Source organism: Littorina saxatilis, linkage group LG14 (assembly GCF_037325665.1).
Source record: "Littorina saxatilis isolate snail1 linkage group LG14, US_GU_Lsax_2.0, whole genome shotgun sequence".
Taxonomy (NCBI): Eukaryota; Metazoa; Mollusca; class Gastropoda; order Littorinimorpha; family Littorinidae; genus Littorina; species Littorina saxatilis.
The window spans coordinates 3,694,032-3,721,426 of record NC_090258.1 but is presented as its reverse complement, the minus strand read 5'-3'; the positions used below and the strand labels follow the sequence as shown (position 1 = coordinate 3,721,426).

General features: G+C 42.5%; 2 protein-coding genes across 14 annotated transcripts in view; one reads left to right on the top strand and one right to left on the bottom strand.

Annotated features, from left to right (window-relative positions):
* Positions 1-20,578, bottom strand: part of LOC138946924 (cytoplasmic dynein 1 intermediate chain 2-like) — a 50,844-nt gene extending 30,266 nt beyond the window's left edge. For 7 of the 13 annotated variants that reach the window (XM_070318326.1, XM_070318329.1, XM_070318332.1 and 4 more), the window contains exons 1-5: positions 20,400-20,578; positions 19,417-19,516; positions 7,448-7,535; positions 5,848-5,966; positions 2,019-2,045 (exon numbers count right to left, since the gene is read on the bottom strand). In XM_070318326.1, the coding sequence (XP_070174427.1) occupies positions 2,019-2,045; positions 5,848-5,966; positions 7,448-7,535; positions 19,417-19,516; positions 20,400-20,498 (433 nt within the window). In that variant the 5' untranslated portion in view covers positions 20,499-20,578. The remainder of the gene's footprint in view (positions 1-2,018; positions 2,046-5,847; positions 5,967-7,447; positions 7,536-19,416; positions 19,517-20,399) is intronic. The other 6 variants (XM_070318328.1, XM_070318331.1, XM_070318335.1 and 3 more) reach the window with 1 other exon arrangement.
* Positions 20,579-20,947: 369 nt separating this feature from the next.
* LOC138946922 (peroxisomal membrane protein 11B-like) lies at positions 20,948-27,383 on the top strand. The gene is made up of 4 exons (XM_070318322.1): positions 20,948-21,108; positions 24,255-24,373; positions 25,269-25,432; positions 26,227-27,383. Exons 1-4 carry the CDS (start codon positions 21,035-21,037, stop codon positions 26,578-26,580), a joined length of 711 nt encoding a protein of 236 aa, XP_070174423.1. The 5' UTR covers positions 20,948-21,034; the 3' UTR covers positions 26,581-27,383.
* The last annotated feature ends 12 nt before the right edge of the window (positions 27,384-27,395 follow it).

The window sequence follows — 27,395 nt, the reverse complement described above, 5'->3', positions numbered from 1 at the left end:
TTGATATGCATCCACGTGAAAGATGCTCTTATATTTGGTATGCATCCACGTGAAAGATGCTCTTATATTTGATATGCATCCACGTGAAAGATGCTCTTATATTTGGTATGCATCCACGTGAAAGATGCTCTTATATTTGGTATGTGTCCACGTGAAAGAAGCTCTTATATTTGGTATGCATCCACGTGAAAGATGCTCTTATATTTAGTATGTGTCCACGTGAAAGATGCTCTTATAATTATTTGGTATGCATCCACGTGAAAGATGCTCTTATAATTATTTGGTATGCATCAACGTGAAAGATGCTCTTATAGTTGGTATGCGTCCATGTGAAAGATGCTCTTATATTTGGTATGTGTCCATGTGAAAGATGCTCTTATATTTGGTATGTGTCCACGTGAAAGAAGCTCTTATATTTGGTATGCATCCACGTGAAAGATGCTCTTATATTTAGTATGTGTCCACGTGAAAGATGCTCTTATAGTTGGTATGCGTCCACGTGAAAGATGCTCTTATAATTAGTATGTGTCCACGTGAAAGATGCTCTTATATTTGGTATGTGTCCACGTGAAAGATGCTCTTATATTTGGTATGCATCCACGTGAAAGATGCTCTTATATTTGGTGTGCGTCCACGTGAAAGGATGCTCTCATATTTGGTATGCGTCCACGTGAAAGATGCTCTTATATTTGGTATGTGTCCACGTGAAAGAAGCTCTTATATTTGGTATGCATCCACGTGAAAGATGCTCTTATATTTAGTATGTGTCCACGTGAAAGATGCTCTTATAGTTGGTATGCGTCCACGTGAAAGATGCTCTTATAATTATTTGGTATGCATCCACGTGAAAGATGCTCTTATAGTTGGTATGCGTCCACGTGAAAGATGCTCTTATAATTATTTGGTATGCATCCACGTGAAAGATGCTCTTATAATTATTTGGTATGCATCAACGTGAAAGATGCTCTTATAGTTGGTATGCGTCCATGTGAAAGATGCTCTTATTTGGTATGCATCAACGTGAAAGATGCTCTTATAGTTGGTATGCGTCCATGTGAAAGATGCTCTTATTCCAGTGAAAGCCTGGACAGGTTTGTGACAGTGAACATGATGGTCTAGGCGAGAAGGTCAATACCTTGAAACAGAAGTATAGAGAAGATAAAAAGTGACAACATGCCCTAGAGGGGCAAAGTGTGCACTGCCAGTGTCACCCAGTCGCAGCCTATCTTTGCAGTCACACACATTGAAACCAGTTTCTCTCTGCTACTCCCCCCCCCCCCCCCCCCCCCCCCCCCCCACTTTTTTGAAAGACATATCAAAGAATACTGTTTCAACTGATACATAGCATCTACTCATGGAGTACATACAACTGCTGTGCACTGAGAGCATATGCACACGAAGAACGAAGCAGGCTGCATCTAAATCAGCGCAAAATCGTCACATTTCCCATTTTCTGGAAACATTTTCTACATGTGCATGCAGCAATCAACCAACTCCTTATTTTCTTTCTTTTTACGTTTGTATTTTCAGTAGAGTGTACTCAGCGAATTTCTCCTTTCATTTTCTACGTTCACTTTTTTCTTTTCCCTTTCTTGGGTGTATTTTTTGGGGGGAGGGGGGATTTTGGTTGGTTAGTTTGATTTTCTTTTTTCTTTTACTTTCACTGATCTGCTTTTATCAAAAGAAATAAACCCTTACCAACAGTATTACCTCACTTCTTTTCTCCTTCTGTAACACACAACTTTCCCAGCAAACTTCAGGGTAATATTTAGATTTTTTTCTTCTCCATTCAGCGAAAAACAGGTGTGACTCTAACTAGTACTCCACTTTCAAATTCAAGCACTAGATACAACCAAGATAGAGTGTGTGCATGTCAAAAACAAGCTGCTATGGTGTAGTTTATGGTCAGTCCACAAAGATATACAGCAAATACCACACAGATGTATATAAAAAAAGCGGGAGACTCTAGAATCTGTGCAACGATGACACATTCTGTTGAAAGGCGTGTGTTTACTTACTGACATGACTCTTTCCATGTCTCCCACCTAGCAGCCAACAATGCAAGCTGTCGCTCAGTACACACACACAGAACATCAACACAACTGGCACATTTCATGTTCAATCAAACCACACCTAGCACAGTGCGACCTCAATTCTAAGACCCTCCAATTTAATTGTCAGTAAAAAGACTTTGCAAAGTTGACTTCAGGCTCAATCAAGTACAAATAGCCTTGAGACACCATCTACATTGCAACTGAATTTTGTCAGACATTCCCTTCAACGTGTCAGTAAAATTACATCTGTTTACCCCATGCCTCCCACTCCCAGGGTGTAAATGTCACCTGTTCAAGAATCCGTATGGAGATCCCAGAACGCACAGAAAAACCCGCTATACACCTTGCTACCTACTTTCACTTTTCTTTAACAGCACCTACATGATGCACATCTCTCTCCATGTCTACCTACTTTCACTTTTCTTTAACAGCACCTACATGATGCACATCTCTTTCCATGTCTACCTACTTTCACTTTTCTTTAACAGCACCTACATGATGCACATCTCTTTCCATGTCTACCTACTTTCACTTTTCTTTAACAGTACCTACATGATGCACATCTCTCTCCATGTCTACCCACTTTCACTTTTCTTTAACAGCACCTACATGATGCACATCTCTTTCCATGTCTACCTACTTTCACTTTTCTTTAACTGCACCTACATGATGCACATCTCTGTCCATGTCTACCTACTTTCACTTTTCTTTAACAGTAACATGATGCACATCTCTTTCCATGTCTACCTACTTTCACTTTTCTTTAACAGCACCTACATGATGCACATCTCTTTCCATGTCTACCTACTTTCACTTTTCTTTAACAGTACCTACATGATGCACATCTCTTTCCATGTCTACCTACTTTCACTTTTCTTTAACAGCACCTACATGATGCACATCTCTTTCCATGTCTACCTACTTTCACTTTTCTTTAACAGCACCTACATGATGCACATCTCTTTCCATGTCTACCTACTTTCACTTTTCTTTAACAGTACCTACATGATGCACATCTCTTTCCATGTCTACCTACTTTCACTTTTCTTTAACAGTACCTACATGATGCACATCTCTTTCCATGTCTACCTACTTTCACTTTTCTTTAACAGTACCTACATGATGCACATCTCTTTCCATGTCTACCTTCTTTCACTTTTCTTTAATAACAGCACCTACATGATGCACATCTCTTTCCATGTCTACCTACTTTCACTTTTCTTTAACAGTACCTACATGATGCACATCTCTGTCCATGTCTACCTACTTTCACTTTTCTTTAACAGTACCTACATGATGCACATCTCTTTCCATTTCTACCTACTTTCACTTTTTGATGCACATCTCTTTCCATGTCTACCTACTTTCACTTTTCTTTAACAGTACCTACATGATGCACATCTCTTTCCATGTCTACCTACTTTCACTTTTCTTTAACAGTACCTACATGATGCACATCTCTTTCCATGTCTACCTACTTTCACTTTTCTTTAACAGCACCTACATGATGCACATCTCTTTCCATGTCTACCTACTTTCACTTTTCTTTAACAGCACCTACATGATGCACATCTCTCTCCATGTCTACCTACTTTCACTTTTCTTTAACAGTAACATGATGCACATCTCTTTCCATGTCTACCTACTTTCACTTTTCTTTAACAGTACCTACATGATGCACATCTCTTTCCATGTCTACCTACTTTCACTTTTCTTTAACTGCACCTACATGATGCACATCTCTGTCCATGTCTACCTACTTTCACTTTTCTTTAATAACAGCACCTACATGATGCACATCTCTTTCCATGTCTACCTACTTTCACTTTTCTTTAATAACAGCACCTACATGATGCACATCTCTTTCCATGTCTACCTACTTTCACTTTTCTTTAATAACAATACCTACATGATGCACATCTCTTTCCATGTCTACCTACTTTCACTTTTCTTTCACAGCACCTACATGATGCACATCTCTCTCCATGTCTACCTACTTTCACTTTTCTTTAACTGCACCTACATGATGCACATCTCTTTCCATGTCTACCTACTTTCACTTTTCTTTAACAGCACCTACATGATGCACATCTCTTTCCATGTCTACCTACTTTCACTTTTCTTTAATAACTGCACCTACATGATGCACATCTCTTTCCATGTCTACCCACTTCATGCGAGGTGTGAGCGTTTACAGTTTCGTAAAACTTGCTGTGGTTATTTTGCTACATTTTTTCAGTATGAAATTGACGGAATTACCTCCCATGTCATGGGAGTTGCATAGGAGATGCTGTGATTCTGCATTAGGCAAAGGGTTCAAAGACTCCCCCAATTTTTGTTCACATTTTGGGAGGTCTATAAACAGAGGTACCGCTGTGATAGAACTAATTTAGGATTTATACCAACTGATATCCAAGTTATAAGTAATAATCTAGCTTGTGACAAGAACAAAACAAAAAACCAAAAATTAACAAAATGTGAAAACATGAACTGTGTTCTGAGACCTAAGCACCAGACAGTGCTATTCAGTGCACGAACTAAGGCCTTGTATTGCTGTCAACTGTCAACTCCACAAAACTCAAAACCAACACAGACAGTTACATGTACTTCTACACTTTTTAATTAGTATGAACACAAAAACAACACTGTTGGATAAACAGCAAACAGTGCTATTAGTGAATATTTTCAACACTCAGTTTTTTTGTGAGGGAAAGGGTTGGCAGCTGCTTTGTGGTAACGCAAAACCTAATCAACAATTGAAAACTTGTTTACGTTCGGTTAAAACTATGGCTATGAGAGTTATCTACAGCTGATGATTTCTTTTATGGTCTGACATTCTCTGTAATGATCTATATCAATATTCATGTATTCAATTTACTTTATTTTTAGTGCATTTGACTCTTTTTCTTTGATTTAATTTACTTTTATTAAGTTCTTTCTGCAAAAGGATAAACAATACATAGGGTCTGTTTTTGCAGTTTCTGTGTACGTCTGTTTGTACATTGCTCATTATGTGATTTATTTACATAACGATAATATCTTGCTGGTCTTTTGTTTATTTATTCATCCATTTATCTCACTTCCTTTTTGAACTGTGTACAGAGAAACAAGCTACCATACACTATGAAATCCAAAACAGCCAGCATATAACTAATGACACAAGGGTGCTTTTCATCTGTCAGACGAACAACAACGAAAGATATTTGTTCTGCCCAAAAATCTCAACCACCTATATCCCTGAATGAATACATACTACACAATTTTTAGTGACAACATAATCTCATTTTATCTAACCATTTCCCCAGATGAGTACACACTACACAATTTTTAGCGACAACATAATCTCGTTTTATCTAACCATATCCCGAGATGAGTACACACTACACAATTTTTAGCGACAACATAATCTCGTTTTATCTAACCATATCCCGAGATGAGTACACACTACACAATTTTTAGCGACAACATAATCTCATTTTATCTAACCATTTCCCCAGATGAGTACACACTACACAATTTTTAGCGACAACAATAATCTTTTGTACCTAACCATTTCCCTAGATGAGTATACACTACACAATTTTTAGTGACAACATAATCTCATTTTATCTAACCATTTCCCCAGATGAGTACACACTACACAATTTTTAGCGACAACATAATCTCGTTTTATCTAACCATATCCCGAGATGAGTACACACTACACATGTTTAGTGACAACACACTCTCTCAGTCCCACACTTGTGTGCCAAGAAACACAAAGAGTGAAGGAAGGGAGGTAAGCGGCACTTACCATCCTTGTCTACAGGATCAGCGATGATGGTCTGTGTTTCCTTAGAGTAGGACACGTTCTCTCTGGGCGGAATGCTGGTCTCGTTCACTTTAGCCACGCTCAGACGCACTTTTCTCGGTCTACAGAATAAAAAGCACCAATTAAAAAATACTGTGGAAAACACAAAGGTACAGGTATTTCTGAAAAATACAACTTAAGAGATTGACCTAATCTGGGAAAACATACAGTAAATTACAGTCATTATGTACAGGAGCTTCCTCAACCACAAAAAGCAAAGGTGAATCACTGAATGCTGTTCCAAATACGAGTCTGGATGATTTGAGAAATGGATGCCAGTTGGGAATAAAATCCTTCAATATTCTTAGATGTGAAAAAATAGATTGCTCCAGCAGAATTGAAAAGCTGCATTGTGAAAAAGTCTTTCTCCTACATTCTCTCTCTTTCTCCTGTCTCACAAAAAGAGCAGCGTGTGTACACACTAATAGTAATACCCAACCCTGGGAACCCTTATTTTGCACTTGGAGTATTCTCAAACACACTTAGTATATGTCCAAAAAAGTGAGCATGCTCCACACCGCATTTGAACATCCATGATTCAAACTTGTTTCACACCGTCCATCCAAACTTGTTTCACACCGTCCATCCAAACTTGTTTCACACCGTCCATCCAAACTTGTTTCACACCGTCCATCCAAACTTGTTTCACACCGTCCATCCAAACTTGTTTCACACCGTCCATCCAAACTTGTTTCACACCGTCCATCCAAACTTGTTTCACACCGTCCACCCAAACTTGTTTCACACCGTCCATCCAAACTTGTTTCACACCGTCCATCCAAACTTGTTTCACACCGTCCATCCAAACTTGTTTCACACCGTCCATCCAAACTTGTTTCACACCGTCCATCCAAACTTGTTTCACACCGTCCACCCAAACTTGTTTCACACCGTCCATCCAAACTTGTTTCACACCGTCCATCCAAACTTGTTTCACACCGTCCATCCAAACTTGTTTCACACCGTCCAACCAAACTTGTTTCACACCGTCCATCCAAACTTGTTTCACACCGTCCATCCAAACTTGTTTCACACCGTCCACCCAAACTTGTTTCACACCGTCCATCCAAACTTGTTTCACACCGTCCATCCAAACGTTAATTAAGTTACAAATACATTTAAAACAAATGCTTCTTTTAAATGTTTTCTGACAAAAACTGTAATCATGTGTCAAAATACTGGATCGCCTTTAGGATGCGCTTGTGGAAAAAAGTAGTCTTGGAACTTTTCTCGTCATATTTTCTTTCCACTGAACATACGGATCGTTTTCTAGACAATCATCTTTCTTTCTTTATTTGGTGTTTAACGTCGTTTTCAACCACGAAGGTTATATCGCGACAGGGAAAGGGGGGGGGGGGGGGGGGGGAGATGGGATAGAGCCACTTGTTAATTGTTTCTTGTTCACAAAAGCACTAACTAGACAATCATGCGTACAACAAAATAAGGCAAAATTGTATGGGTTCGCAGGTCTGAATACCCCTCACCTCTACGCACACACACACACACACACACACAGTGGTCAAATAACATAATAAAGCCTCACGTGGTGTGACTGACACTGGTAGGAACCTCCACCTCCTTCACCGCCTGACTCTGTGCCGCCGCCTTTTTCGGCGTGGCCGGGCTTCCTTCTGTCAAACAATAACAATTTATTGACATCTTAGACATGTATATGTCGTGCCGAATTCCCGTAATTGCCGATTCCGCGTAATAGGCAACATTTCTGCCCATTTCGCGTATTCGGCAAAACACTGCCCAATACGTGAAATCGGCAGCGTTTTGCCAAAATCGCGTAAAGGTCCCTAAAACGTGCCTATTTCGCGAATTCGGCAGCCGATTACGCGGAATCGGCAGCCGATTACGCGTAATGGGCAAGTTGCCCATTACGCGAAATAGGCAATAGTGAGTTTAGTGTGTATGTTTGTTTGTGTGTATGTGTGTGTGTGTGTGTGCGTGTTGTCGTCGATACTGACCATGACTGTGATAATATACTTTTTAGCACGCACGCACACACATGCACACACACACACACACACACACACACACACACACACACACACACACACAAACACACAGTATACTAGTGATGCAAACGAGGCAAACATTTATTGTCGAAACAAAAGAACGATAATAGGAAAAGATGAACAAATAGATGAACATGAAGAATTACGCATAATTGTGAAAAAGAACGCTCCTCAACAATACAAGTTAAGCTGCTATTTTCATCTTTCAGTACCACAAACACAGGTTATAGTTTGGCTGACATGCAGTTTGGTAGTAATTTTTATTTGTTTTTACATTTGCTGTTTTTCGGGTGGCAGTGACTGTGGCAGAGAGCGGCTTTTTCTATACACGCGCATCTCTTGGAGCTGCAGGATGTCTGACAGGCGCATTTTGCATACCCCTGACCACCATGGGCGGAATGCTTAGTAGCGATTTTTCTAGAAGAAGAAACGGCTGGGTTTGTATCTTGAAGCTTTAGGATTTGACAATCTGCCTTCTGTAACTGGTTTCTGGAATAAGCAGTATTGACGACGCCGTGCTTTGTAGCGATCCTATACGCGCCGTGTTCTGTGATTTTAGACACGACTCCGGGGATATTTCTGGCGTCGAGTCGACCCCTGTCAAACTCAGACACTGGAAGTAGGACACAGTCCCCGACGTTTAGGGAGGGTTGTTTGGCATTGCTTGAAGACAGCATTTGAGCGCTACTTTTTTCTTGGCCAAGTGAAGCCTCCGCTCGGCACGCCCTTATCTTCTTCATGTGTTCAGCAACTGTGGGGTCATCAGATGTATTGTCATTCTCTTCTTCTTGAGATCTGGGATCTGCCTGGGAACAATCGGATTGTGCTGATTCCTCATCTCCAGTCTCTAAATCTGCACTGGCAGCCACATCTTCTTTGTCTACTGCCATAACGTCTTGAGCAACGGGTTCTGCCACCCCTGTCAACTCTGGTATGGCCATGGCTTCGTCTGTAACTCCCTCTGGCCCTGTCATCTCTGGTACGGCCATGGCCTCGTCATCAACTTCCTCGGTCCCTGTCATCTCTCGTATGGCAGATTCCAGCTCTTCCTCTGTCGTCAGCACGTCTGCAACTTCTTTAGGCAGAAAGGTCTTCTGCAGACCCAATCTCGGTTTTTCCCCAAACAACACCTCGTATGGAGTTTTGTTCTGCAGATTTCTGTGTGGGGATGAATTCTTTTGTAGCTGGACAAAGCGGAGCCCTTCAGACCAGTTACTGGTGCCGTTGTCGATGGTCCACGCTATCAGCATTTGCTTCACATCTGCGTTCGATCGCTCTACTGAACCCTGGCTCTGGGGATGTCGAGCCCGCCCATGTACAATGCGAAGGTTTTGTCACATGTCTTTGAGTTCGTCAACCATTGAAGCAACAAATTCTCGACCATTGTCGCTTTGGAGGATACACGGAGCACCAATCATTGTGATAATGTCAATTGAGTTGTATGCAACTTCTGCCGCTCTTTTGCTTTTCAGCGGTCGTAGGACCAGGAATTTTGTGAAATGGTCCTGGTAATTAAGAATGTGCACGAAGCCGCCGTCAGGGGATGACTCCATGTTGATAAGGTCCACCTGGCCTCTGTCGCAGAAAGACTTTGACCTGACAGGTTTCACAACCAGGCCTTTGCTTGGATTTGCCTTTTTTCGTTGGCAGGTTTCACAGGCCGACACAAAACAGTTAATCATTTTACCGGAAATGTTCGCGTACTTATCTTGGAGAATTGTTTTGGTTTTTTTCTCGCCTCCGTGCCGGCCCAGTGTTGACATGTGCCTCAAGCAGGACGTCGAATAGCTCATCTTGGGTGACGATGTACCGGGGAGTTTCTTGTTGCGTTTTCCGTATCTGCACAATGTCATTATAATTAATTTCAGTTGCATTTACGAACGCGAACACTTACACATGTGTACGTGTGTGTGTGTGTTTGTTTGTGTGTGTGTGTGTGTGTGTGTGTGTGTGTGTGTGTGTATGTATGTGTGTGTATGTATGTGTGTATTTGTTTATGTGTGTATGTGTGTGTGTGTGTGTGTGTGTGTGTGTGTGTGTGTGTGTGTGTGTGTGTGTGTGTGTAAGAGAGATCAACACAAAATGACACATTAAGAAACACGTCACACAAACAAACTTTCTTGTCAATGCAAAATGAACACACGTTTCGAACAAGCTTAAGTACGTAAAACGTTGAGAGAAAAAACAATTTTCGTGAATAGAGAGAGAGAGAGAGAGAGAGAGAGAGAGAGAGAGAGAGAGAGAGAGAGACAGAGACAGAGAGACAGACAGACAGAGACAGAGAGATAGAGAGAGAGAGAGAGAGAGAGAGAGACAGAGAGAGGGAGCTAGAGAGAGCTCTTACTTTTATCACTTTCTTCATCCCAGCAACTTCAACCAGATCAAACTTCTCCATCGCCGGACAAGACATTCACCACGTATACCGGTAGTCGTCTGCGTTGGGCAATGTGTACTTGGAAAACTGTTCATTTTTCATTTTTTCATCAAAACGCGCACGATGCTTGCCGTCCATGCTGACTGTTCCTCTGCTATCAGCAAAATGAAAGCTTAAACTAAAAGTTTAAATTTGGTATTGTTTGTGAGTTTCAATCACTAAGGCCCCTTGTTTGATTGATAATACGGGCACACGAGAACAAGTATTTCCTGAGGATATGCTCACAAACCGTTCACTCTGTGTGTGGCTCGTGTTCTTTTCTGTTATACTGTCATTGACACTGTTAGAGAGAGAGTAAGAGAGAGAGGGAGAGTGAGAGAGAGCGACAGAGAAAGGGAGAGGGAGAGAGAGAGAGAGAGAGAGAGAGAGAGAGAGAGAGAGAGAGAGAGACCACACACACACACACACACACACACACTTAACTTGCTATTGCCGATTTCGCGTAATGGGCAACTTGCCCATTACGCGTAATCGGCTGCCGATTCCGCGTAATCGGCTGCCGAATTCGCGAAATAGGCAAGTTTTAGAGGCGTTTACGCGATTTCGGCAAAACGCTGCCGATTTCACGTATTGGGCAGCGTTTTGCCGATTACGCGAAATGGGCAAAAATGTTGCCCATTACGCGGAATCGGCAATTACGTGAATTCGGCACGACATATACACTGAAAACATAGGAAAATGTCTATAGATCTGAACGTCAACAGACGACTTTGTACACCTTTTAACTCATTGTCTCCCAGGTACGGATATATCCTTACCCACTCATATGGCTGTATCCGACCAGGTACGGATATATCCGCACTTTTTAACTCATTGTCTCCCAGGTATGATATATCCTTACCCACTCATATGGCTCTATCTGACCAGGTACGGATATATCCGCTCAGACTGTTAGCTTCAGTCGCTTCCTGTAACGTCCATCTAACGCCTGCATTCCAGCTTGTTGATACACAGTTCAATCAGTTGCTACACAGTTCATGGGTGGAAGCCCAAAATGTTGCCAGGACTGAACATTTTGGAAAGCCGGGGTCCAGAGGCCGCTAAGGCTCCGGCGGGGTGCAGGGGCAGCGCCCTTGCTGGGGGGTCTAGGGGGGCAGCGCCCCCCAGCCGAAAATGAATTTTAGCATTTTAGGGAGGGTTTAGGCGGCCTCTCCCGACTTGTAAATTTTAGAACAAACAAGCTTTTTGGAGATGCATAATATATACATCTTGTAAATTTGAAGGTTTTAGTAACTGACCAGCTGAAAATTAATTTTAGCATTTCATGAGGGGGCTATTTGAGCCTCTGCTGGCTTTAAAACTGATAACAGCAAACAAACAACAACAAATGGGGGGGGGGGGGGGGGGGGAGAATGCACAAAATCAAAAACCTCTTACAATACTTGAAGGTGTTTGGTTGCATCACTCTTGCTAGGGGGTCTACAAAAGCAAGTGGTAAACAAATTTCAAGAAGGATTTTGGAAGCGGCTTAAACAAAAACTTAAAATTGGAGATGCACATAATTAAAACAAGAAGGGCAAAGCCCATACGACTCACATGCTTTACACATTTTTCCTACCAAAATACATGTGACCTTGACCCAAGGTCAAGGTCATCCAAGGTCATGCAACACAAAGCTGTTAATTCAAGACATAGGAAGTACAATGGTGCTTATTGGCTCTTTCTACCATGAAATATGGTCACTTTTAGTGGTTCACTACCTTATTTTGGTCACATTTCATAAGGGTCAAAGTGACCCTGACCTTGATCATATGTGACCAAATGTGTCTCATGATGAAAGCATAACATGTGCCCCACATAATTTTTAAGTTTGAAACAGTTATCTTCCATAGTTCAGGGTCAAGGTCACTTCAAAATATGTATACAATCCAACTGTGAAGAGCTCCTGTGACCTTGACCTTGAAGCAAGGTAAACCAAACTGGTATCAAAAGATGGGGCTTACTTTGCCCTATATATCATATATAGGTGAGGTATTCAATCTCAAAAACTTCAGAGAAAATGGGAAAAATGTGAAAAATAGCTGTTTTTTAGGCAACATTTATGGCCCCTGCGACCTATGTATGTTTTTTGGGGCCTTGTCATCATACACCATCTTGCCAAATTTGGTACTGATAGACTGAATAGTGTCCAAGAAATATCCAACGTTAAAGTTTTCCGGACGGACGGACGGACGGACGGACGGACGACTCGGGTGAGTACATAGACTCACTTTTGCTTCGCATGTGAGTCAAAAATCTTGTAAACTTGAAGGTATTTGATTTCATCACCTACTTTTGTCTTTGTTTAAAACAAATGTTTACTGCGCGCATTAAAGGAAAATCGCCATGCAAACAAAGCAAAACAAAGAAAATAACAGTCACCTCCCTTGTACTACATATTTTTACTTGTAGCTTATGATTTTATCATTGCAGGTGGTATACTCTCAAATAATTGTTGAACCATAGCTTGAACCAAATGAGAAACAAGTTTCAAGTCAGTTTGTTTCAATTAAACACCTTCAAAAGGGCTGACTGCTCAGGTTATAAAAGAAGAAGGTTTAGACAAAAACAGAAACCGCCTTGCTAATGCTATACACAGCCTTCTGATGCTGCTTTTCAATTCATCATTTCAGGAGTTATATTCTAAAATTATTGTTGAATCATAGCTTGAACTAAAAGAGAAATATGTTTAAATTATACTGTTCAAAAAAAGAAACGCATAGTTGCTACTTGCCAAATTTGTTTTATTTTTCGAAAAAATTAACAGAAAATCCAATATTTAGATTATTTGTTTGAAATTTGGTATGGACACAGTTGAATGCACACACAGTTCATTTGCATCTTCAAATCAATCAGTCAATCAATACGATTGGGTGCCGATACTGTCAAGTCAGTAGGGGGTGTGACTGCCTTGAGCAGCAACAACTGCCCGGCACCTTCTGGGCATGGACTGGATCAGATGCCGGATATCTTGCTGTGGGATGGTGTCCCACTCCTCCTGAAGTGCCTGCAATAGATCGCGGTGATTTGCCGGCGCTTCTTCTCGCCTGTGCACACGTCTGTCCAATTCATCCCAGAGGTGTTCTATCGGGTTCATGTCTGGCGACATGGATGGCCAGGGAAGCACCTGGACATGGTGGTCGGTGAGGAACTGGGTGGTGAGTCGTGCTGTGTGCGGGCGAGCGTTGTCCTGCTGGAATATGGCATCCTGGTCAGCCAGAAGAGGAAGGGCGTGTGGGCGCAGAATTTCCTCCACGTATCGCTGGGCAGTTATGCGCCCTTGGACGTGCACCAGGGTGCTCCTTCCAGCGGTATTGATCGCCCCCCACACCATGACGCCTCCACCACCATGAACGGGTGCCTCATCCACACAGTTGGGCGCGTAACGTTCGTTTACTCTCCGGTAGACCCTCCTCCGACCATCATGTCGCTGGAGCAGGAAGTAGGACTCGTCGCTGAACCACACGTGTCTCCAGTGATTCCGGACGGTCCAGCGAAGGTGCTGGTTGCCCCACTGCACTCGGTTCTGGCGATGGCGGCGGGTGAGGACAGCTCCTCTGTGAGGTCTGCGAGCTCTCAAACCAGCTTCATGCAGGCGGTTCCGCACGGTCTGGTCCGATAATCGGTGTGGCCCGGGGAGAGCCTGGACAGAAGATGAGGCCGACAGGAAACGATTCCGGAGGTGGCGGAGCCGTATGAAGCGGTCGTGAGCAGCAGTTGTCGCCCTTGGTCTTCCCGCTCGTGGCAAGTCAGCAACGGAGCCAGTGGCTTGAAACCTGACCCACAGTCTACTGATGGTGCTCTGGGACACGTGGAAGTGCCTGGCGATTGCACTTTGGCCTGCTTGTAAACGACCCAATGCAATTTGGCGGTCTTCTCTGCTCAATCGGGCCATCTTTCGTCGCTGAATTGTCGTCTGATTTCTTTGTGGCGAACAATCCGCTTTTATGGGTTTTGGAAGACATGGTGAGAGCTCAATATTCCCCGAGTTTCACGAGATTACACTGAAGCATGACGAGTGGTCATGCCAAATGAGCAATTTTGACATTGTAGCCACTGATAACGCATGCGTCACGTGCAGAGCTCACTTGTGGCAATGGACGAAAGGTCGACGACCAGATAAACATTTTCTGCAGTTTGGTGGATATCCTTGTAGCCATATAACTAAATTAACCAAATATTACAAGCTATGCGTTTCTTTTTTTGAACAGTATAAGTGTGTTTCACTTGCAAATTTCTAAAGGACTCAATGTATCAGAAGGTATACCACTGGTTCACAGATCAGGAATGCAAAATTTTTATACCACACCACTGAAGGTCACTGAATCCCTGCAAGTGGGGTATATAAAGTTGTGGGTGAGCCGAGTTTTCAAATAGATAGCAACTAAGATGCCACATTCGCCAGGATGACATGACATTGCTGCTCCCTACATGTCACTCAATTTGGTATTGGTGAAAGGTAGTTGACCTTCTGTCCAGGGGCAGGGATGTTGTTACAAATTCACACCTATCCAGGTTTCCCAATTGCTTCGTTTCCGGCCGATTTATGTGGAGCACGTGATGCGTACAAAAAATATTGGCGGTCCAGAAGTGTCGTCTGCGCAGTGATCGCGGCGGCTTTCTTGACCACCAAGGACGACCACGCACATTGTGAGACGTCATTCGTTAGACCTCAATAGGACAAATGTCCTGATCTCTTTAGAATCAATAGGACATTTGACCACGTTCAGAAATTTCAATAGGACATCATAATTTTGTGCAAAACACTGTCCATGGAATGGTTCCAAAATCATATGAACACACACATGCTTTAATACACACACATAGAGGATATATACACCAAACATTTGTGCATACATTGTTTTATCAATTTAGTTCCAAATAGGACACACACAAAAAGAAACAAACATCTAAAAAGCAACAAAAACCTTCAGCGCTCTTTTTTTGATTGTCTCACAAACTGCATGATTTGACTAAGAAATGAAATACTGAGAAAAAAAAGAAAAAACAGTCCAGTTCAACACGGATTCGACAAAGCAGTATGGTCTCTTTGCTGTCAAGGTCTAACCAACCAAACAGGGTCAACCATGAATAGTTGGCCGTTTCTACGAACTTTTTGTCGTGCCGACATGTCCTGTACAAAAGACAAAACTTCTCTTTCCGTGGTTGTGCCAGTTTCAGCGGCGACACTGTCATTGGCACTGTCATTTTCAAGAATGACGCTCACCGTGTGTTCACCTGTTTTTGACTCAAACGTAGCACAGGATGCCGTTGAAAAGCCAAAAATCTTCAGCTTTTGTTGATCTTTGGCAGACTTTAGTTTTATTTCGGTGGCATAATTCAATGCGCTTCGTCAAAATGTCTCGAACTAAAACCGAAAGCAGACGCAAGACTTAATAGTCAGTTGGAGTTGTCTCCCGTACTCCTAACTTTAGTGTTCTGCAGACGGTATGTACACAAACGGCTCATATATATATAACAAAAACGGTTCGGAATTCCCGAAAAGGCAAGTTCAGCACTACACCTGTACGCGAGAGTGCTCTGTCGCTTTTTGAAAATGTGTATCTTATAAATATAATATATAATATCACGCTGTCCGAAGGCATGGAGTTCTTATCGGACAATGACAGCGCTCAGTTCAAAACGATAGGACATCTGACCGCCATGCGGCAATGCGAATCGGACATTTGAGCCTTTCAATCGGTCCATGTCCGATATCCCTGCAGGGGTTAACAAAAAAAGTATTAACAAAAAAAACTTTCAAAATTCTTCCTCGGATGGAAATCCGTCAGGGACGGAAGAAATCCCACCCCTGACAGCTACTACAAATCTGAGTGACCTGCAGCAGCACAGCTGGTCTCGGCTAAAAAAAAAAACCGTGGCCAACATAGGTGGGGTAGAAAGTGTTAAGCAGTGTGTTCTTCTTAATCTTATTTGTCGGTGTGTGTGCATGTGTGAATCACTGTAAACATGTCACAAGTGCAATGTCTCAAACTTCCAAGCCTGTTTAAGTCTGTGTAAGTGCATACATGTATGCTACAACTAGATGATTACCCGCTTCGCCGGGTACCGGCTTCGCCGGGAAGAAGTAGAGCCGAATACCAGGCTACGCCTGGGACCCGTGCAGTAACGTAGTAACGGGAATATGGATTGACGCCACACGGAGGAAGGGAGATAATCGCGGCTGAAAACACTGGAGAAGATAAGGAAGAGTTACTGGTAGTGGATCTCGACAAAAAACAAAAAACAACAAAAAAACAAAATCGGTTCAGCGCGCACAGCGCTGCGCGCTGAGAGCACGTGTTGAAATATCTCATCGATGAGGTTGTGTCCGGGGTGTAGCTGAATACGGTGTCCAAATTTGAAAAAGATCCACCGAGAACTTTGGCCGTGCATCGCGAACAGACAGACAGACAGACACTAGTCGTATATATCTATACTAGAGGAATACCCGGCTTCGCCGGGGTGAATCGCGAGACAGAGACAGACAGCGTGGCGGTTCATCACAATCACCTCTGCAAGCGAAGTCCTGTCAAACGGGATTGAGAATTTTAGAGCTTATTTCTTAGCCCTATATTATCTGTTGTGGCTTCTCAAATGCCAGAACATACAGACAGACAAAAGCCGCTAGACCCCATCACAAACAGAACTCTACAATCAACAGGTTTTTTCCCCCACACACACACACACAAACACACACACAGAGAAGCCGTATATATATATGCATATCTGTATCTATAAATATATAGAGATAGGTGAGAGTGTATTTTTCGCGTGGCTATAAATTGATTCGACCTTTTCACTTTGACAGTAAGAACAACTTACGGGTGCAAGGGAAGCGTTCTGGACAGCGCAGTGACATTCTAAAAATAGTCACTCTCAGAAACGGGAATTTGGGGTGAGACAGACAGCGTGGCGGTTCACCACAATCACCTTTGAAAGGCGAAGTCCTGTCAAACGGGATTGAGAATTTTAGAGCTTATTTCTTAGCCCTATATTATCTACTGTGGCTTCTCACATGCCAGAACATACATACAGACAAAAGCCGCTAGACCCCATCACAAACAGAACTCTATAATACATAGGTTTTTGCCTACACACACACACACAAACACACACACACACACAGAGAAGCCGTATATATATATGCATATCTGTATCTATAAATATATAGAGATAGGTGAGAGTGTATTTTTCGCGTGGCTATAAATTGATTCGACCTTTTCACTTTGACAGTAAGAACAACTTACGGGTGCAAGGGAAGCGTTCTGGACAGCGCAGTGACATTCTAAAAATAAATAGTAACTTACAACTGAACGGGAAAGCCACACGAAGGAAGGGAGATAAACGCCAAACACTGGAGAAGATAAGGAAGAGTTACTTATAATGGTGAAATGAACACAAAAACGAACATGAGTTTAGCGCTGCGCGCTGAGAGCACGTGTTGAAATATCTCATCGATGATATTGTGTCCGGGGTGTAGCTGAATACGGTGTCCAAATTTGAAAAAGAACCACCGAGAACTTTGGCGTTGTGATGTGGTGTAGCGGCTATGGTGTGTCGGTATGGGGGCCCGGGTAAGCTGAGGTGGAACCAAAATAGCTGAGGTGGAACCAAAATCGGTTCCGCGCTGCGCGCTGAGAGCACGTGTTGAAATATCTCATCGACCAGGTTGTGTCCAGGGTGTACCTGAATATGATCACCAAATTTGAAACAGATCCATCGAGAACCTTGGCCGCGCATCGCGCACAGACAGACAGACACACAGACAGACAGACACTAGTCGTATATATATACAGTAAAACCTGCATCCAGCGGACCCTTAATTCGGCGGACACCTTTGCATAACGGACACTTCAAGTGAGGACGGATGTATTTTACACTCAAAAACACCTTAAAAGAGCGGACACCTCAAAGGCGCGGACGCGGACACTCATTTTTGGTCCCGATTTGGTTCGTTACCTGTCAACAACGGTCCGCCATCTTGGTTCTGCAAATTCTCGCTGGCGATGTGAACGCGCGAGAAGCTTATTTTGTAAGCCAACGACAGCACTTGAAAGATTGATTTTTTGTATGGTGCACGCTCATTGGTCGATGCCGTGAATTAAACTGAACTCACAAACAAAAACAAGTTAGGGTTTCTACTTTCTGTACTGTGATGCATCTTCGTCTCATCCTTCGTCGATCGCGGTCTCATCATGTCAAAACGGAAATTTCTGACTTTAGAAGAAAGAGTCGATGTGATAAAGAAATTGAACGGCGAACTCTTCGAGTGGTTTTCGAGAGCTCGATCAAAGAATATTCCCGTGAATGGCCCATTGCTTCAGATAAGAAACCGATTGCACAGGTCTCTTTCTCTCTCTCGCTCGTTCTCTCTCTCGCTCGTCCTCTCTCTCTCTCGCTCAGTCGTTCTCTCTCTCTCTCTTGCTCGTTCTCGCTCGTTCTCCGTTCTCTCTCTCTCTCTCTCGCTCAGTTTCTCTCTCTCTTTCTCTCTCTCTCTCTCTCTCTCTCTCTCCCTCTCCCTCGTTCTCTCTCTCGCTCGTTCTCCGTTCACCCTGAAATGCTGACAGCTGTCATGAACTTGAGTAGCATTCTGAAGATGTGCGTCTGAACCAAGCCAGACTGATTCTGGTTTTGTACATACATGTTGCATGTTGAACTTGTTTTCTTTGTCACTTTCTGTATGACTACATGTAATGCACAGTTTAGAATATAACTATTTGGCTGTGTTTTTTCTTCCCAAAAAATGTCTGCGCATTCATATTCAAAAGAAAGGACACCTTTGTACAAAGGACAGTGGCAAGGTTCCCCAAGGGTGTCCTTTGCTCGCAGGTTTTACTGTATAGATTGCTTGTCTTGTCATTATAAGTGTATTTGTTTTATTTGTAAAGGGAGTGTAGGGGTGGATGTATGTGTGCATCTCGCACATGTGGGTACATGTATACATGTGCTAGTGCATGTATGTTACATTTATAGTTTATTTTCCTGCTCACAGTTGAACGTAACTGATTATTTTAACCTGCTCACACAACAGGTTTCATTCAACAATCAATGTGACATTCCTTTCAGACTAACCTGGTGCGGGTGAAATACCAAATTCTCGCAAAATGTCATCAGGTTCTGCACCAGAGGCATCTGAGCCACTGGATTTGACACTGGTCTTTGAATCATCACCCTGAAAAGGAATAAAGTGTACACAGTTTCTGACAAAAGAGCCTGACTATGGTAGTTTGTTTATTAAAGATGGTTCATGCAATCAAACCAGTTATCAATACCGCACAGTGACAGAGCTCAGTTTTCAACATTTTAATAAGTCACTAAGAGTGGAAAGACATTGATGTGACGGGACTATATGACTTGTCCCACCAAAGTCAGGACTTTTATTGTACTCTAAATTATTATTATGCGCTCTCCCGCATCCGTTGCGAAGATGACCAACAGTGGTTCCTGCAACGTAAAGAATCCAGATCCAGACTGACAATAGACCTTTTCGGTATCTGAGCAGCTCTCGCGAGACACGCTCTTTGTTATGCTTTGAACATCGCGAGAACTTCGAACCTTCGCTTGTGCAGCTCGCACGAGATCGCTGTACCGCATGCTTTGCTATGCTCTGAAGCTTGCGAGAGATTACGAGAGCTTGGAATACCGATAGGGTCTATTGGCATAGCGCTTGTCTAACTCCACCATCAAAACATTGCTTTGATCTCCACCATAGCCTTTGTTGAATAGTACAATTACAATGAATTTTCAGTAACTATAACATCCACACCCACTTATTCTGCTCTTCCTCTGTTTAGTGCTGTGCCCTTTTGAGAATGCTTGCAGTAAAGAAAGCACGATGGTCTCCTTCAAAGAATCATAAATGCCTTAAACAAGTTCGAGCAATGCCTGCAAAAACCCGATCAATAAATGTAAGCCACCTGTGGATGATCAGCGGGTGAGGCAACGACCAGTAACTTAAGATCAACAGATGTACATCTCTTGCAAGCAGACGATCCTGTGATAAATTATGCTAAAAATAATCAATGCCCCCCTGCAACAACGACCCCAATACTTACAACATTTCGAGTCTTAGATAACTCTTTCTCTTTTCTTTCTCGTCGCATTTGCTCGAGACGAGCTTTCTTCCGCTCGAGCTCAGCTTTTCTGTCTGCCATGGTGGCTAAACTTTCCTAGAAACTGCCAAAGGTTGAAGCTAAGGATGTCTTGTCTGACTCACCACCACCATTTGCAATATATTAACTGCGGACTAACAATGGGTGGGCTCAGTTTCTGGGTAAACAACATTATTGTAAAAATACACATAGCAAATCACCATTCATTGGTAATAAAGAAATATATTAAATTTACGATTGCGTTCGTTATAAATGTAAAAAAATAATAATAACTTTGACTTTCACTGCGCACCTTCTACGTTTATCTAAAACGAGGAATTTTGGAAAATAACAAAGAGCGATGCAAATCAATACGGTACAGATGGTTCTATGTCCGTGAGCGTTATATTACCTCACTTGCAAAAAAACCTCCCTCCCGTTCCCCATGCAATCCTCAAAAATCCAATAAATTTCAAAGCAGTTTTGCGCTGTTCTGGTTTCAAGACAATGAATGTGCCTTTTCAAGAGTGATTTCCCTTTGAAGAAAGATCAAAGTGCTGTCTGCTACACCGCGTTTGGTTACAAACTAAAGTCTCAGGATGGCAGCGTTGCCTTTATCAAAAGCTGTTATAAAGTTCAATTCTCACTCGCAGTCAAGGGATAAGCTTTACAGGTAGGTCCTGTTGAGCAGGAATTTCTAGAATGACAGAAAGAGCAAGGTACTCAGGCAAGTTTATCTCTCATCAAAGAACAAAAATCCCGTCGCAGTTTCATTTAAATCTCAGATAGATGATTGAACTTTGTTTAACTGGGACGGAAGTTTGAGAGAGAGAGAGAGAGAGAGAGAGAGAGAGAGAGAGAGAGAGAGAGAGAGAGAGAGAGAGAGAGAGAGAGAGAGAGAGAAGAGGAGGAGTGTGATAACTAAAAAACAAACCAACCCCCAAACATTTTACACTTTGAAAGTTCCTAACAAAGTTCATGATTAACCCTAAAAGCGTAGTTGGTGAAGCTTTATTCTTAAAAGTATGCCAGCTTGATTGTGGACATATGTTACCTAATTTATTAACACTTAAAAAACATTTGGGACAAACCCATAAAGATTGAAATGGTGATCCCAGGTAACACGCATATTGAATTCCCACTGGTTTCCCAGTGGTGAATAAGTGGGAAGAGCATGGGAGAGTGGGCCCACTCCCACCCCACAGAACTCCCACAGTCAAAGCTATGGGAAAAAAGTGGTATAGACCTGGTCCGTCCCTTAGTCTCTGGGAAACAAGCTTGCACTTCGACAGAAATGGGATAAAAGTGGGAATTCCCTCTTCGTTCCAACACAGCGCGCGAGGAAAATGTTCCGACGCTGCGAGCGCGAGTCACGTCGCGAGTCTGCAAGTTGCCCCATCGAGATCGGTGACGTCACAGCACACGCTGTTTACACTAGACTCGTTTGAATCGTAGCAAATGTTGAAGAATACTATCATTCAAAATATTCCGAACTATTTTATGTGTGTTTAATTATTGCAGTTCTCTTAATAACAACTGTTGTCTCTAGAATGGTTTATTTACTCACGTGATGACTAAAAATTTTCAAGGATTTTTGTTTTCACTGCGGGACTATTATTCTGCCCTGTTCAGTTCCGCGTTGGGCCTGCCGATTGAGAGTGTTTGAAATTTGCTACAATTGCCGGCGAATATACTGTGAATACGTTCCGTGCGCGCGAGTATTGCATGTGCATGGATCAAAGATTACATCTGAAGAACACCGAGTAATATAATGGCGGCTTCATATTCAACAAAGCGAAGACGATTAGTGGGATTACTGTCAAACTCGAAGGTTGATGAACGCATCAACACGGCTTTCCCACGTGGCTGCGCGCGCGCTCGTAATCCAGCGTCAAGTTGATTTGAGTGATTAAAAACTAGTGTGTGTGTGCTTGAATATGTATCTGTGTGTATCAGTTGTTCTTGGTTTTTTTTAATTTTTTATACATTGATGATTTTTAAATTCGCAGGACTCTGAGACGTTCGCAAGAACCCAGTCCTCTACGGAAGTCAGAAGAAGAAGAATTAAGAAGAAGTCCCACACGTTTCCGATATAAACCCCACTTGTTTCCCACCTGAATCCCACTCGCTTCCCACCTGAATCCCACTCGTTTTCCACCCGTGAATCCCACTCGTGCCCCACCCTGATCCCACTCGTGCCCCACCCGTTTCCCAGTCGTGTCCAACCCGTTTCCCACTGGTGTCCCATTTTCTTCCCACTGGGCTCCCACTGGAAGTCGTAATCAAATCCCACATGGCGCCCATGTGGGATTTCCCACAACGTCACCATGTGGGATCCCACTTGGGGCCCACATGGGATCCATGTGGGAAGGTTACTTGGGATATTTAATTGTCAAAAATGAAATACACTCATTTCATTTTTAGAATTTGCTTATTTTATAAGAGAGAGCGAGAGACACACACTCACATATATACAATCATACACACACACACACACACACACACACACACACACACACACACACACACACACACACACACTTAGCAGTGACACACACACATACCCAAACAAACATACAACACACACACACACACACAGTGACACACACACACATACCCAAACAAACACACAACACACACACACACTCAAGCAAACCTCAGCAGTTAGAGAGCAATGTCAACTCAATACTGAACCAATACTTCTTCAAGTTTCAAAAGTCCCTTGCCAGAGCCTTTTTGTCTGTGAGGTGAAGCATGTCTGAAACTGAAACTGAAACTGAACTTTATTACCAAAGGATAGAGGTTTTAGGCAAAGCCTAATCTTACAACCTGTCCCTTATACAAACACTTAATACAGACGCACAGAATATAGATAGTAAAACTGACAAGGTTATTGTTTCTTACAGACGTACATAATGTAAATAGTAATAAGGAAAAGGGTTATGGTTTTGTATACACACTCAAAAATGGGAAAAACTATATAGTGTGGAAATTGCAGCATAGTTGCAATAATGCATTGCAATTTGCATATAAACATCAAAAAAAACTAATAACAAAATGGAGAAAAAAAAAAGTGCGATTTTAAGCAGAGGAAACAATATTCAATAACATTAAACCTATCTACAACAATCATTAAATAAACCAACCAAAAGTAGTCGTTCTAAACAGGTGGTCGCTATGGACACGGGAATTATCTACAAAGAAAACTCGGGGATTTTGGGGAGGGTAATGGTCAAGGGGCAAGTGGTTGTTATGGAAAGATGGTTGCCAGGGCAAGTTCGACTATTCATTTCCAAGCCGAAAACTTCATTTTTAGAGACAAAAAATTTTTTGGATGGCAGGACCATTCATACTCCTGTTTTTTTATGGTTTCAATTATGACCCATGTCATGCAAGCACTTTTTGATAAAGCTTGCTATCTTTTGAAGCAGAATCTTGCTATGTTTTGTTTGAGAACTTGCTGTAACTGAGTGCCCGAAGCACATTACAATCACCTTTGGAGGCAAAGCCAGTCAAACACGATTGAGATTTTAGAGCTAATTTCTTAGCCCTAGAAAAACTGCTATCCCAAGATCCCAAGAGCATATACCAGGAGACAGCAGCAGGCAGACGCCATCATATACAGAATTCTCAAATTGACAGGTGTCTAACCGGCGACGGACGTACAAGAAACGTTGAGCTACTATAAATAGCCCACGCTTGAGCCATCAAGGCCGGCAGACAACTCTGTAGAGAGTCTGCTGTGTAGGGTGATGCTGTAGTCTCGCTGTCACATTGCTATGGGGATTTTTTTTCAGAACTTGATGTCTTCTGTTTCAGAACGGCACAGTACAGTTCCAAATTAGCAGCATGGTTCTTGCTGCGAGCGACAGGAGGAGGTTCTGTGTTGGAAGAAAAACTCCGGATACTGGAAGCAGCCCTAGCCTTGTCAAGAAAATGTAGGTGCATTGTATTGAGAGGTGCTGGCTGAGTATCGCTGATGGGTGAGGTCAGGTGGTTGGGGAAGTGGAGGGGGGGGGGGGGGCGGAGAGACCAAACGGTGGAAGAGAGAGAGGGGGGAGGGGGGCAGAGAGAAAGGGTAGGCAGAGACAGAAGAGAGGTGGGATCGAGAAGGAGAGACAGACAGAGACTGACTAATCTTGCCTAACTTAATCAAAGGTAGCTTGGACCTATTAGGGAAACATTTTTTATTACACACAAAAGAGGCAGAGGGTCCTGTTTATTCAGCTTTCAACCCACTTTCTCATTAAAATGACTGGAAAAGGTTGATATCAGTGCAAAGAAAACCTTGTGCTTCCACTCACATGAGAAACTAGTGTGGGTGAATGGTCTCTGTATTGTGGCAAGCATGCTGAGTGAGATGCAACATGAAACCAGCACAGCCTATTCTGCGCGGGAGACGCACATCACTGCTCCCTTGGGGAACTCTTTCAATTTTGAAGTGGCTGAATTTTCACACTCACAAACACACACACACACACACACTCACAAACACACACACACACACACACACACACACACACACACACACACACACTCTCTCTCTCTCCAACAAGTATTAAATACACAATGTGAAAATATTTTGATTTTGATTTCCAGTGTTTTGAATCGGAAACAGCCTGGGGGAACACTCATTCAATTCTGAAGTGGTTGAATTTGCGCACACACACACACCGACCCTCCATCAAGTATCAAATATACAATGTGTAAGTCATATCCATTTTGCCATTATGTAACTTCTGTGCATTGCATGACAAAATGTAAAATTTCCCGAATAAAACATTTTTGAAGAAAAAAAATACAATGTAAAAATATTCTGATTTTGATTTGCAGTGTTTCGAATGGGCAACAGCCTGGAGCTAGGCCAGAAAGCCCTTGATGCCCTTTCAATGCCGGACGTCCGACTTCGCAACTTGGCCTTCACAGCACAAACACTGAAAGCGGTGTGGCTTCTGCTGGACCATGCCATCTGGTGTGGAAAAATACAGCTTGTCACGGTTGGTAGTGGTGGTGTGTGGATGTGTTAACACAAAGAAACAAACAGCAAAGTTTAATCTATGTTAAATTTTGCATCATCAGCTATGCTTGTTTTGTACGTGTGTGTGTGTGTGTGTGTGTGTGTGTGTGTGTGTGTGTGTGTGTGTGTGTGTGTGTGTGTGTGTGTGTGTGTGTGTGTGTGTGTGTGTGTGTGTGTGTGTGTGTGTGTGTGTGTGTGTGTGTGTGTGTGTGTGTGTGTGCTTGTTGTGAAGTGACGTCTTGTTTTTAATCTGACTTTCTAGATTTTACAAATAGTCAAGATCAAATCTTGAGATTTTGTAACTGTTCCAGACTTTCTTACTTAAAACATATTACAGACCTGGGAACCCATACGATTTCGCCGTATTTTGTACGCATGATTGTTGAGAATACGATCAGTACGGTCAGTGCATGGGGAAAAAATACGACGAGAAACATTCCTAGACTACTTTTTTTCACAAGCCCATCCCGAAGCCGATCCAGTATTTTGACACATTACAGTTTTTGTCAGTAAACATTGAAAAAAGCATTTGTTTTAAATGTATAGGTAAACTTAATTAACCGTGGGACGGACGCGTGTGAAGCATGTTTTAATCATGGATGATCAAATGCTCTGTAGAGTACGCTCATTTTTCTGAAAATACACCAAGTTTGTTTGAGAATACTCTAAGTGCAAAACAGGGGTTCTCAGGTCTGATATTATCATTTCAGCTAAGCCAGATATCAGCTACAAGAGTTTCATTCAGGCTAAATCACTTTTTTCACCTGTCCACAGATTGACCTTCCTCGTTGGAGCAAATGGTCATCATGGGCGTGGCTCATCGGCTTAACTGCTTCAACCGCCTTTGACCTTCTCAAACTGCACCAACTTCAGGCAAAACTGGACAAATTTGGTGTACAAGGTGACTCTGAAGGTCATCCCCATGACCTTGCTGATCAGGTCAAGGTCGAGATGCACACAATGAGGTTGAACTTCTGGAGGGATGTCTGTGACGTGTTTATTCCTCTGAGTGCTCTGCAGTACACAGGTCCCGGTTTGGGAGCGTTCTGCGGCCTGGTGTCGTCTGTGATAGGCTTTCAGCTGGAGTGGGAAAAAACCATCAAGCCTTTTAAACTGAGGAAAAGCTAGATACAGACGCGCAAACGCACACACACACACACACACACACACACACACACACACACACACAGTCATTCACACACACATACTTGCAGACAAAAGCTAGCATACACATGTGCATGCACACACACACACAGACATATACACACTTGAATATGCACACACTCAAGCATTTTATTCTACATTTTGTGTGGAGAGTGTGTGTGTGGGAGGAGAGGGAGAAGAATTTGTGTTATGTGCCCACACAGTGCTTATCCATGCAGTTGAAACAAAATCTGATCAAGTTTCAATTTTGTAATTTTTGAGAATGCTTGTTGAGAGAGATTGAGAAAATAGTGAGAGATTGAGAGTGTGTGCAAGTAGGTAGTGGTGTTTTGTATACACATACATTTACATGTGTGTGTGCAAATGTGCATGTTTTTAGGTCATAAACAGCTAAATCAGTCAAATCAACCTCCAATTCACATCTGTAACACTGCTGTGTTTATCTTGTGTGAGCGCAAGAAGTATAAAAAGTTTTATTATTTGTGAATTTGACGCCCAGAAACAACAACTGTGAATCAAGTTTCTGTTGTTAGCTGGAATATTGTGCATACATGTACGTGTACGTGTCTTGTGGAAACGTAAGAGTGAACGAGGGAGATGAAAAAATAATATGCAAAGTGAGATTTACTCAAGGCAGCCTGAACTATCCAATGTTTTTGTGCCACCATAAGAGTGAGTGAATGTTAACGTTTCTTTCTTGTCTGTGTGTTCTGCCTGTTTTTGTGCTTAGTGTAAATCAGAAAGAGTTTGACTTATTTTAACAATAAAATATAATAACA